The 12,704-nt window shown below is 42.6% G+C and overlaps 1 protein-coding gene and 1 long non-coding RNA gene across 13 annotated transcripts in view; one reads left to right on the top strand and one right to left on the bottom strand.

Annotated features, from left to right (window-relative positions):
* LOC130708450 (uncharacterized) overlaps window positions 1-11,729 on the top strand; it is a 238,018-nt gene extending 226,289 nt beyond the window's left edge. Inside the window, exons 5-6 of the long non-coding RNA XR_009008671.1 lie at window positions 7,371-7,440; window positions 10,435-11,729. This is a non-coding gene — a long non-coding RNA (uncharacterized LOC130708450). The remainder of the gene's footprint in view (window positions 1-7,370; window positions 7,441-10,434) is intronic.
* The window catches only part of ZNF462 (zinc finger protein 462), a 143,754-nt gene continuing 136,051 nt past the window's right edge, over window positions 5,002-12,704 (bottom strand). For 10 of the 12 annotated variants that reach the window (XM_057548790.1, XM_057548792.1, XM_057548796.1 and 7 more), the window contains 2 exons: window positions 8,494-8,617; window positions 5,002-7,413 (listed from right to left, as the gene is read on the bottom strand). In XM_057548790.1, the coding sequence (XP_057404773.1) occupies window positions 7,206-7,413; window positions 8,494-8,617 (332 nt within the window). In that variant the 3' untranslated portion in view covers window positions 5,002-7,205. Of the gene's footprint in view, window positions 7,414-8,065; window positions 8,212-8,493; window positions 8,618-12,704 lie in introns of all 12 variants that reach the window. The other 2 variants (XR_009008668.1, XR_009008669.1) reach the window with 2 other exon arrangements.

Below are 12,704 nucleotides of genomic sequence, written 5' to 3'. Positions count from 1 at the left end.
CTATTTCTCCGCATCCTCTGAGTAAGCTTTTTCTGTCATATGGAGAACATAATAACTGTTTCCAGTCCTGTTCGTCTTCCCTCCACTCTGCTCTCTTCTATCTGGCCCTCAGCAGCAGTTCCAAATCTTTAACCTCTCTGCTGACTCGCCCCCATCTCTCACTCTGGATTCCACCTCGAAGCCTAGGTTCTACAGAATGAACTCAGTGACCCCTGCACCTCCCACCTGCAAAGGCACAGAGAGCACATTCCCTTTCCTCTTACTTCCCCTCTCAGGGGAGGAAGAGCCCCTCTTCTTTGCAAAGCCAATTCCTCTACCGTGCCCTGGATCCCAACATGAATGAGCTTGCTTGTCAGTTACTCTGCAGCTGCCATAACTCCTTCGCTCCAGTGTAATGAACATGTCCAAATCACTCGAATTCCAAAAAAAAGTCTTCCCTCGAACCTGCCTCCTGCGTCCCCCCTTGCCGGCCTGCTTTCGCCAGCGCGCATCTTGATCCAGTCATCTACCCGCTTGTCACTGCCACACATCCCTGCCGCCACCGTGGCCAATTCTGGCTTCTGCTCCCCCATCCCGTGGCTGGCCACCACTGGTGTCTAATCTTCAGACCCAGTGGACCTCCCCATCCATTTCCTGTTCACTTCTGGACGAGAGAGGAGGAGGAGGATGGCCAATGTGAGCTCTGGAGGGGGAGTGTTGGTGTCAGTTCTCTGATGCTTTCCCAGAGAGCCGAGAGTTTCAGACAAAGACATTTTTCATCTACCAAGCTGCATATTTTTACTTAGATATTTTAAAAAGCAATCTCAAGCTCTGAAGGAAAATGTAACATTGATGCCAAATCAGATGAGAACTAACACTTGGTATCAACAGGAATATATTTGAATTTAAAAAGGCTAGCTGCATCTGACAGCAGTGTGTCTCAGAGACTTAAGTCTGAGTCGGAGTAGGGGGTGGGGAAGAGAAGCGAAGAATCTTCAATAAATGTTTATTAAGACAGGGGACGGGTGGTAAATAGGGTGACCACCTATGACATGTAGGAAGTCAGGGAAGGCTTCATGTCAGAGGTTACACTTAGGCTGACTCTTAAAGGGACAGGTAATTTCCGGTAAGGAAAAGGAGTTCAGTACTGAAGGCAGAGGGAGTGGCATGTACAGGGCAGGGTGTTTGGGGAAAAAACCCTGACATTTCCAGGAAATGATGAGCACAGTACTTCGAAGCATCTTACGGTCTTTATGATCTAGTGTTGTCCCCTATCAGACCCCTTGGCCCTGAAATTTGGATAGTTGCAAGGAAACAGCACATCCTATAGTAATTTTTGTTATGCTTCGGGCTAAAGACTCACTAAATGTATATGAGTAACCAATTTCTCCTATGCCTCCCTAAAACAAATGTGTGCTTTTAGACACAGAAAACGTATTCAGTCAAGGCTGCCTTTCCCCAGAGTTGCCAGCAGCAACCCAGAGGTGGGGGCAAAGCCTTCACGACAGGAGCCTGACGGTCCAGCAAGCCCCAGCATCTTCAGGGGTAGTCACTTCTGCCACGTTGCATTTCTGTCCTCACCATTCGTGAGCTCTTGGAAGACAAGAGCCATGTCTGTTTGGTTTGTTGTTACCCAGTGGCTAGCACCAAACATTTGCTCAAAAATATTGGTGACGTGCATGGGTGATGGGACCAGCATCCTGTGCTTTCTAAATAGAGGGTTTCTATCTCCCCTTCTGTTTCCAAGGAAACACTTCTGTAAGTTCCTGGTTGTGGTAGAGGTTGCCAGCTCATGAGACCTTCCTGGGCACATTGGTAGACAAGACCACACACTTTCCAGCCCCTTGTGGGTTGGTGGGATTGTATGACCAGGTCTAGCCCATGAAGCAAGACGGGAAGTGATGTGTGCTACTTCCTGGATGAGGCATTTGAGTGGGTACATCACCTCCAAGCTCTCAGCAATGACCCTAGGATTCATGTGCTAAGATGACAGCAACATCAGATGGAGGAGCTTGGATTCCTGAGCCACTAGATGAAAGGGCATTCCCACTGACCCTCACTGCGAATCTGTGTAAGAATTAAACCTCTATGGTGCTAAGGAGTTGCCTTGTTGCAGCGCCTACCATGACTAATTTATCAGTATATTCTACTTCCTCTACATAAAACCAAGTGGGAGTATGGATTAGACATGAACTCAATAAAAACACTGTTCATTAAATATTTGATGGAGGCCATGAGAGAGGAATAGCTATGTTTTACAATGGACAAGTCGATTACATCACTTTCCTTTAGGAAAACACACAGAAGAAACTTCTTAACCTGCAGTTCTAGAAAAGGTGGAATGTCTCTGGAACATTCAATAATAAAAAGTTACTAAGAATGTGATTCTTGATTGAGCCGTTTTTTTGCCATGCCTCCCAGCAAGCTCAGAGCCAAGTATGTAGCTTATGCATGGTCTTGTGGAATGCATTTTTGCCAATTCTCTACTATGATTTTGCTATTCAGTCATTTTCCCTTTAGGTCTTGATTTACCTAACTTTGTTTTCTCTAATTGTGTTTTATACACTCTGTAAGTCTCTTAGTATCTTTCTTTTGTGAAGGAGATAAAAACAAGGAAGTGTGAGAATCAAATTTTTAGAATGGGCTCTGGATGTAAGCCATTCTTAACACTGGTGAAGGCAGACAGTATAAATTGGCTTTGAGTTTAAAAATCAGTGCTGTTATTATAGTCCAGTAAAGATGTTAAAAAGAAATTATTTTGAAATGATTAGATTATGGATCGGCAGAAATTGAATATTCAAATGCAATAAGTTAAACTGGTTACACGATCGTTTTGATTTGAGCTAGTTTCTGACAGTAATTCTTGCCTGGTCAAATAATTTTAAAAAGCTAAAGTAGTTTGAATTCATCAATAAAAAGATCATATTAAAAGACAAAAAAATCCTTTTTGACCCACCTCCTAGAGAAATGGAAATAAAAACAAAAATAAACAAATGGGACCTAATGAAACTTAAAAGCTTTTGTGCAGCAAAGGAAACCATAAACAAGATGAAAAGACAACCCTCAGAATGGGAGAAAATATTTGCAAATGAAGCAACTGACAAAGGATTAATCTCCAAAATTTACAAGCAGCTCATGCAGCTCAACATTAAAAAAACAAACAACCCAATCCAAAAATGGGCAGAAGACCTAAATAGACATTTCTCCAAAGAAGATATACAGATTGCCAACAGACACATGAAAGAAAGCTCAACGTCATTAATCAATCAATCAATCGAGAAATGCAAATCAAAACTACAATGCAATAGCATCTCACACCAGTCAGAATGGCCATCAAAAAATCTACAAACAATGAATGCTGGAGAGGGTGTGGAGAAAAGGGAACCCTCTTGCACTGTTGGAGGGAATGTAAATTGATACAGCCACTATGGAGAACAGTATGGATGTTCCTTAAAAAACTAAAAATAGAACTACCATACAACCCAGCAATCCCACTACTGGGCATATACCCTGAGAAAACCATAATTCAAAAAGAGTCATGTACCAAAACGTTCATTGCAGCTCTATTTACAATAGCCAGGACATGGAAGCAACCGAAGTGTCCATCAACAGATGAATGGATAAAGAAGATGTGGCACATATATACAATGGAATATTACTCAGCCATAAAAAGGAACAAAACTGAGTTATTTGTAGTGAGGTGGATGGACCTAGAGACTGTCCTACAGAGTGAAGTAAGTCAGAAAGAGAAAAAAACCGTATGCTAACACATATATATGGAATCTAAAAAAAAAAAAAAAAAAGTCATGAAGAACCTAGGGGCAAGATGGGAATAAAGATGCAGACCTACTAGAGAATGGACTTTATACGGGGAGGGGGAAAGGTAAGCTGGGACAAAGTGAGAGAGTGGCATGGACATATATACACTACCAAATGTAAAATAGATAGCTAGTGGGAAGCAGCCACATAGCACAGGGAGATCAGCTCGGTGCTTTGTGACCTAGTGGGGTGGGATAGGGAGGGTGGGAGGGAGGGAGATGCAAGAGGGAAGAGATATGGGGACATATGTATATGTATAACTGATGACAAAGCAGAAACTAACACACCATTGTAAAGCAATTATACTCCAATAAAGATGTTAAAAAAAAATCAGTGCTGTTGATTTTAATTTACCCTTCTTCCAGGTTTCATGACTATTAATTTTTCCTTTGATTTATAACAGGGTAGCTCAAAGAATAAGTTAATGATGATAATTACCGGTGCAGGATGTGTAGTAAGATAGTTTGTGGCAGTGGCTGTGACTTGCAGTTAAAGGAAAATAACTGTGCTCACGGGTTCAGGGTCCCCAGATGATGTTCAGTCACTGGCATTTCCTCCTTCTGAAGCTTCATACACCACTTTAACATTTTTGATGGAAAACATTCCCTCCATAAAATTTCCCCAGTTGGTTATAAATAGCTGATGCAGAAATATTAACATTTTAAAATCCCAGCTCACAGCTCACCTTAAATTTACCTTTGCTTTTCATAATGGTTTAGATTTAATGGCTTGAAATCTCTCTCATGTACATGCATTGAAAGGCAATGCTATGTAATTTCTACATTTCATATCTGTAGTCATATCTGTAAATGATTTACAACAGATGCACATAGACACATGTGAAAAAAAGTCTTTATTAATTTCTCACATTTCATTACAAAATGTATGTTGCAAACAACTTTGAATAACCTACTTGTGTGTTTTTTGTTGTTTTTTAAACCCTTGGCTTCAAGAACTCAGGATCTCCCTATCTTTTATCAAGTACTGGGAAATACTGATTTTATTGGAGTCAATAGGTTATCATTTTGCTATTTATTTTCTTCTCTCAAGCTCTGAAAAAAAATGTCCTCTGTATAAATTAAACAAAAAAATGTTGTAAATTCTATGTCATTACAGTCAACAGAATTATAATAATGCATCCAAAATGTGCGGCCACAAAATATCAGGTATATGTTTGAAAAAAGAAAAAAAATGACATTCTAGCCTTGTTAAAAGGATAATGGTCCCATATTTTTATTAACAGGTTAGCAAAACAAAATCCAATGGATTACAATATTTACATGTTATTTGAAAAATAAAGTAGTGATAAAAGCATGTCACAAATATTTTCTTTTTTTTTTCTTTTTTTCTTTCTTTTTTTTCTTTTTTTTTTTTTGTTTTTTGGTAACCATTACAAACACCCAATCCAGGTATGGAACTGTTTAGTACATTTGAAATGAGGCCAATTAAAAACAAATATGGACACAAAATGAATCTTTGTCTAGATAGTTCACACTTTCCCTTTTTCTGGTTTCCACATGATGGCCCCCATCCCTAAAAAAAAAAAAATTAAATTAAAACAAACAAACACCCTACAAATAAAAATTCTTAACAGCAAGAAAGTAAAAGAACAACATGCTTTTCAAGTAAGCACTTATTCCACAAATGCAATATCTTTCCATGGATTTTATTTGAAGCTGTGTGGGACACTGTCATCTCAGCAATTCCCCTTCCCTTTCTCCCCCCCTCCCCCAACCCTTCCAAGTAAAAAAAAAAACAAAACGAAACATGAAAACCAAAGGACTCACACACATACACGCACACACACACATCCAAGCTCACACGCACACAGGCTTCTAAAACCTAAGATTCAAGGAAAGTTCTACTTTTTGGAACGAAACCCTTTGTTCACAATCAGAACATATTATAAATGTAGACTTAGATTTAGTCTAAGCTGCTCCCTCCTGAAAAAGCTAATATGGGGAAACAGAGCAGCTGGCAGCTAGATTAAAGGAAAAAAAAAAGTAGTTCTCCAGGCTCCTTGTAGGATATAAGTATTTCATGGACACTCTCACCAAAGGGATGAGATTCGAGCACATCCCCTTGTCCCGCAAAATAAATGAGAATCCCCCCCACCCCCCAAAAACACAATGCAAACAAAAACAGAACACAGATTTAAAATCACACACAAAAGCCAGCCCATCCTAACAGAAATTATTTGTGTGAGACGGATAATGTGTAAAAATTTGACAGCAACAAAAGGGTGAAGAGGACTTCCTCGTCTGGCCCACAAGCTGCATAGCTGTGCCGAAAAGTTTGGTTCTTTAGTTAAATTAAAAAAAAAAAAAAAAAAGAAAGTTAACTTCTTTGTTATTTCCATGTTTAAAATAAAAACGTTCCTATTCACAAAAAACTAAATCTCCCTTGCCCCCAAATCAAAACAACAATAACACACACAAAAAAAGCAATTTATATGAAAAACTGAATTGTGCTGTGTTTGTAACACTCAAATTGATAGAAGATAAACGTGTGGCAAACAAAACTCCACAGTCACCTTAAAATTAGCTCACATGAAATCTACCAAATTCTAAATTATAGTTGAACACTAATAAACAGCTTACCTGGAATAAAGGATGACAATTCACAAACATTTATCTAATAATTAAAGTCTGTTTCTTTTTTTTGTTTTGTTTTTTACTAAAATAATTAAAAAAATCACAGTATTTTAAGAAATAAAACCCACGTGGGGATTTTAAGCACAATTTGTGTTCCTTTCTTTAAAACTCTTTTTTTTTCTCCATTCACCATCTTGCCCAGCAGTTCTCTCTACATTTAACCACAATGACGACAGGTAGTACTGACAAATGCAGAGAATTCCCTTGGTTAAGTTTGAGGTACTAGGAAACAGGTGACTGTTGTATGCAAAGCAGTTTTTTTGTTTTGTTTTTGTTTTTTGTGTTTTTTTGTTTGTTTTTTCCCAAAGCGGCTGCAGTTAGGTCTTGAAAAAGCTTAACGTATTAAAACTAGAAAAACGCACCAAAAGTTGTGCGTCAAAAAGTTGTTCCCCTAAGAGAAGTCTTATACTGTCACGGAGCTTCTGTTTCCACATACTGTCCAAGACCACCATAGCGCACACATGTGCAAGGGAGGTGCTTCGTATTCCGCAACAACTGAAACTTCCACGATGAAGATCCGGAAGGAAAGATGTAGTGATGGAAAAGGAGCCACATATTCCAACCATTTAAATAACTTTAATTTACATACTCACTCACACAGGTACCAGTGCTTTGAAAATAGATTGTTCAGTCCTAAAAAGCAGCTTTGTTCTGTCTTCTCTTTTCTGTCCCCCCCTTCTCAGCCCAAGCTGGCCCTCCCACTTTTTTTCATCACGGTTCAAGTAAGAGGTGATTAAGAATTTCACCAAACGCTTATTCTTTTTTGGCCTCTGCATTCTCCAGGAGAGATTTGTCAGCAGCTACTACACAGATGGCTACTGGTTCATTCTTTAGGGAAAAGTCTATCCCGATTGCTTCGTCATCTTCCTTTTCCTCTATAGAGGGCACCTTAATACTGTCCTCCATGCTATCTTTCAGGTGGATTTCTTCTCGGCTCACCTGCTTGGTGTCATTCAACGCCCTGGAAAAACATTCATGGTAGTGAAGGGTGAGTATATATATATTTTTTTCTAGTTAAACAAAAAACATTCATGTCCTTATTTCTCTGATCCTAAAAAGGTCTTGGGGTCTTACAAGTATGACTGAACTGTGAGTGATTTATCCTTGCTACCTGTTATGCTTAGGTCGTATATTTTTGGTATCTTATCAAAAAGTTGAACCTATAAAAATATCCATTATCATACTATGTTTTGATTACACCATGCTTTGATTCCAGATCAACATAATTATTTTATGTTCCCTCCTGTACTGGGAACAATGTAAGTCATAAGTGGTCATAGCAAGAACTGTCTTATGCTCAGACCCATCAGAAGAACCTAGAAGCTTGGAGATTTGCTATATTTATTCGGACTAAAAGAGCAACTCAGGTATTAAAGATTTAATGGATAGGTCCAGAAACAACAAAAAGCAAAAACCTGAAGACGGGACCCATGTCCTGGGGAGCTTAGTTACATTCTCTGAAGTTTAGATGCTTCACGTTTCTGGGCATTTTCTGCTGGAAGGACCAACTCCTAGGTTCTCCCAGCGTCTGCTGGGCTCTAAGTGCCTTATCTAGGGGACAATTTTCATGTTCAAGGATCTTATGAGTGCTCTACAGGTATGCTCCCACCTACCTGGGAGGCAGGCAGAAGCGGGCTCTGTCCCCGAGGCAGAGCATTGAAGGCACCAAGAGGTGCGTGGGAAGGTTCAAGGCCACTCAGGGAATGAGTCATCACAGAGGCAGGAACAGAAGCCAGATCTTTGGACCCCGGTCCACGCTCTATCAGAGAACGTCATGCTAATGAAAGCTGAAGGGACACGGGCTGGAGAGAGCGCTACACTTCTACACGAGGGCTTGAGTGGGATCTGTCATTCGTAAAGATGATCTTTCCTCCTTTGACTTGTGTCTGGGTGACCATTTAAAAACCAGCGGAAAGGTAGAAACCCAGTTCGTTACAACTGCCTCTCCTCCCATGCCCGGAAGTGTGACACAGAGGGGTCTATGTATTGTCAGGAGAAACCGCCACCTCGCACGATGGGCGAAGGCCTTCATGGGACTTACATGCCGTGTCTCAGCACGTGCCTTTCCCACTCAGAGCCCTGGGAAAACGCCCGTCCGCAAAATTCACATGGAAAACGCTTCTCAGTGTTGATAGCAGCCCCATGGTCAGAAAATCTCATCAGATCTGTGAGGAGAAAGCAGAAGTGTTACCTGTGTGCTGGGGAGCGGGAAGAAGAGAAGTCAACATCTATTAGGAAACCTCCTCTCCTACCTTCCCTCCCAAAGCCATTCAGTGAAACCATTGCCAGATTCCTTACTCTTTCTCCTACTGGCTTTTCACCAAAGGATATTTCTTGAAACTCTCTCAAGAACTGTTTCTGTGGTTCCCGAGCCCCAGGTGTCCTCACTTCTCCTCACCTCCCAGTTGCTTCCATCACAAATAACCTGGGTCTGTCTTGCCTGAAAAACCCCTTCTGTTCATTCCAATGGCATCTGAGCGTTTTTTTCCTATCAAATCTCTCCCTTCTGTGATGCTCTGTATCAGTGCCTCAAGTTTAGCACCTATTTTCTATTTGACACAAGTTTATCTCCACTCACTAAAAAAGCACCAGACCAGGAAAAGCGTGGTAAGACCTCAAGGTTTCAACACATTCCAAGGAAGGCTGAGGACTCACGACTGGTGGTCATGTGCCATGGATATCAGAATCAACACCTCCCAGGGTGACTGCGAGCACTGAGTGAGATCTGTAAGCAAAGAACCTAGCAGGAGTGAGTCCCGGGCATCAGGGAGGCCGGAATGTGAAAGCATGTCCTCAGCTAGTAAGGGATCCTGGCCAGCTGCCCGGCATCTATGCCTCAATCGGTATATTCTTTTTTTTTTTTTTGGCTGTGTTGGGTTTTCATTGCCGCGTGCAGGCTTTCTCTCGTTGCGGGGGCTACTCTTCGTTGCGGTGCACGGGCTTCTCATTGCGGTGGCTTCTCTTGTCACGGAGCACGGCCTCTAGGCGCACGGGCTTCAGTAGTTGTGGAGCACGGGCTTCAGTAGTTGTGGCACGCGGGCTCAGCAGTTGTGGCTCGCGGGCTCTAGAGCACAGTCTCAGTAGTTTTGGCGCACGGGCTTAGTTGCTCCGCGGCATGTGGGATCTTCCCGGACCAGGGCTTGAACCCGTGTCCCCTGCGTTGGCAGGCGGATTCTTAACCACTGAGCCACCAGAGAAGTCCAACTGGTGTATTCTTGAACATGGGGATATGCACACATTTCTGGATAGCTCTGTTGTTAACATCAAATGTTGACTGTCGTTTTATTTCCTCCATGGCCCTGGGCACACGCGAGTGGTCTGATAAACGCGGACTGGCTGTCTAATTGTTTCCAGGCCGCTCCTCCTGGCAAACGCAAAGATGAGAACCTACATGGCCTCTGTGTTATCCTGAGCCCCAAGCCCATATGTCTCTGATTATACCACGGAGGGCCAAATCTTTACGTGCATAATAAACAGCAGGACCTAGACGGCGCTGCAGCCACGCTGCAAAGTGAGGGCAGCACACGGGGACGTGCTGATCATCTCTGCATAGCTGATCGCTGTGTGTCTGTACCTACAAGATGTTACAGGAGGATGTCTCCTGGTTGAAACACTCCATCTGATAAAAATCCTCAGGATGACGTTAACAGGCTAGGTGTCTCTACGCTGCCTTCATCTTCAGCACAAAAAGCTCTGTGAATGGGGCCAGTTTTAACAAAAGATGAAACATTTTCTCACAAATTAAGAAGATCACCACACAAGCCATTAAAAATAATTGCACAGACTATCTTCCTTGATTCTTTTCATTGGAAATGAGACAGCACCATCTGCCCTGCGCATTAATTCCTTAGCAGGGATTATCTTGGGCAAGAAATCAGCAGAATGCCTTCCTAACTCCTCCCAGCTGCATAATGAGAGGGGGTGGGGAGGGTCCTGCTTGGGTTCATGTTGATTTCTCCACGCCTGGTTTCTTCTCTTTCAGATTCCCTCGAGCTGCCTTCTGAGGCAGGACCTGCAATGTGGCCGCAGTCAGTCCCCTCCCTGGTTCTCGTGCTGGGAAAGGACGCTGGGAACGGGGTAGCTCCAAGGACGTGAGCGCCCCGAACTGAGCGCCCGATGAGCGTCTACACAGCCAACGCGGGGCCTGCTCCTGGCACACTCACTCGCTTACCCTTAGGAAACATGAAACCAGCCACCTATTCTTTCCAAGGGCTCATGCTGTTTCATCCTCAAAGGAGGAGGCCAGTCATTACCTGTCACACATCAAATGGCTCTCCATTAGCCCCGAGAGCTGTGCTAAAGCCACCTCCCGCTCTCTACTCCTGGAAGACAGAACGTCTGGCAAAAACACCCCGAGGCTATTGTGTGCCGGTTCTTCTGGTTGGCAAGAATACACCTAGATGGTGGAAAATTGATTCAAAGGCAATGAGACAAAGAAGGCTGTTCTTTCAAGTATCGGGTGAGGGGTACGGGAAGGTTCTTGCTAGTAATTCCCATTAACGTTACTAGAAATGACTCATGTAATTCCCCCACCCTCAGAGAGGAATACAGGCTTCTCCCCACCAAAACTTTTTTCCCCATGCTGTTAAGGCTCATGAATGTGGATGCTAAACTTTCCAGGGACAGGCGATCAGACACCATGAAGTTCTTTCCAGGCAAACAGAGCTGGTCTGATGCCACAGTGCTCGTGCGAGGGGGCGGCCAGGCTGGGCAAGCAAGGGAACGTGCCTGGTGCTCTCACATCTAACTGCCATCTTTTTCTTCTCATTGTCTACGCTTTTATTTTAGAGGCATCACAGGGGAGGGGAGGACTAAAAGGGGTTCTTGCCTCTGCAATACTTATAACCTGTACAATCATGTGTGCTTGGCTCTAGAGATTAAAAAGTCATGGTACCCAATGAGGAATAGTTCATTTCCTGGAGAGGAACGGTAGGGCACAGAGCACCATGAAGAAAAGGAGCCTGTGTACCCTCTGTCACAAGCATCCTCTTCCAGAGAACTCTGGAAACAGTGCACAGACGTTAAAGAATTCATCACTGAGAACATATTTGTGAAACGCTAAAAAAAATAAATAAAGGAAAAGAAAATTAAAAAACCATGCTTCTCAGATCACAGCCATTTTCCTTGTAAGAAACAGATTACTACAGCCCCTACTAACAAAAGCTGTAACATGACAAGGGCAATCAGTCTATATGGTGCGGGTGTTCTATTTATCCATTTAGCACGGGCATGGGGGTTCAGGAGCCAAACTGGATCCCCAGTCAGCAAATCTGTGGTCTCCTACTATGGCAGAGGTGAAAGATGGTGGGCGAGGGGATGGGGCTGGAAGTCAGGGCAAGTCAGGAAGAAGAACAGGGAGAACCTCAGGGGGAAGTGGCCACCAAGTCGGCTTTCTTAGGCTTGCAGACTGACCAAGCAAGAAAAACCAAGAAATTCCGCAAAAGTGCACCTTACAGTGAGGCCCTAAGGGCCACTGGATTGACAGAATTCAGGAGCAGGTTCCCTTCAATGAGAACATCCCGCTGTCCAAAGGGTAGGGGAGACGGTATGTAGTGTAAAAGACATTTTGCCTTTGGAGCCAGAAGACTTAGACTCAACCTCCAGTGGTTTTTTTTTGTTGTTTGTTTTTTTTTTAAAACTTTGAACAAGCTCTTAAGTATCCTGGGCCTTTGTTTCCCCATTTGTAAAAATGGCAATAATACCATCTACATTGCAGGGTTTTATCATTATCATTAGCTGGTTACTATGTTCTAGGAACTAGACTAACGTTTCTGTGCTCTCTCATTTAAGATTTACGCAACCCTAGGAAGTGACGTTGGTATTATAAGGATGATGAATGCACAAGGAGATAAAATAATCTACCCAAAGTCATATCACCAACAAGTAGCAGAACTGGGAGCCAAATCCAGACAGACCGACTGCAGAGCCCTCTACATTATGCAGGATTAAGGGAAAAAGGTATAAAAACCGCCAACACTGGGCCTGGCACATCACGATGCTCAGTAATGGCAACTAATCCCATTCTTCTCATCACTGGGATGGTGTCTATCACATTTATTTCTCAGGTCTAGGTTATCCACGTGCTTTTGATAAATCTGCAATAACTAAAGTAAGATATCCCAACCTACATTCTTTACGTATAGTCTTGGGTTTTCCACAAGATTCTGTGTTGAGCAATATAGAATACCAACTCTAGATCATGTAAACGTTATGTCTACAACTAAATATACTTTGAAAAACTTGACTTTGAAA

This window comes from Balaenoptera acutorostrata, chromosome 6, assembly GCF_949987535.1.
Source record: "Balaenoptera acutorostrata chromosome 6, mBalAcu1.1, whole genome shotgun sequence".
In the NCBI taxonomy this organism is placed as follows: Eukaryota; Metazoa; Chordata; class Mammalia; order Artiodactyla; family Balaenopteridae; genus Balaenoptera; species Balaenoptera acutorostrata.
This window is presented reverse-complemented; position numbering and strand designations above follow the sequence as displayed.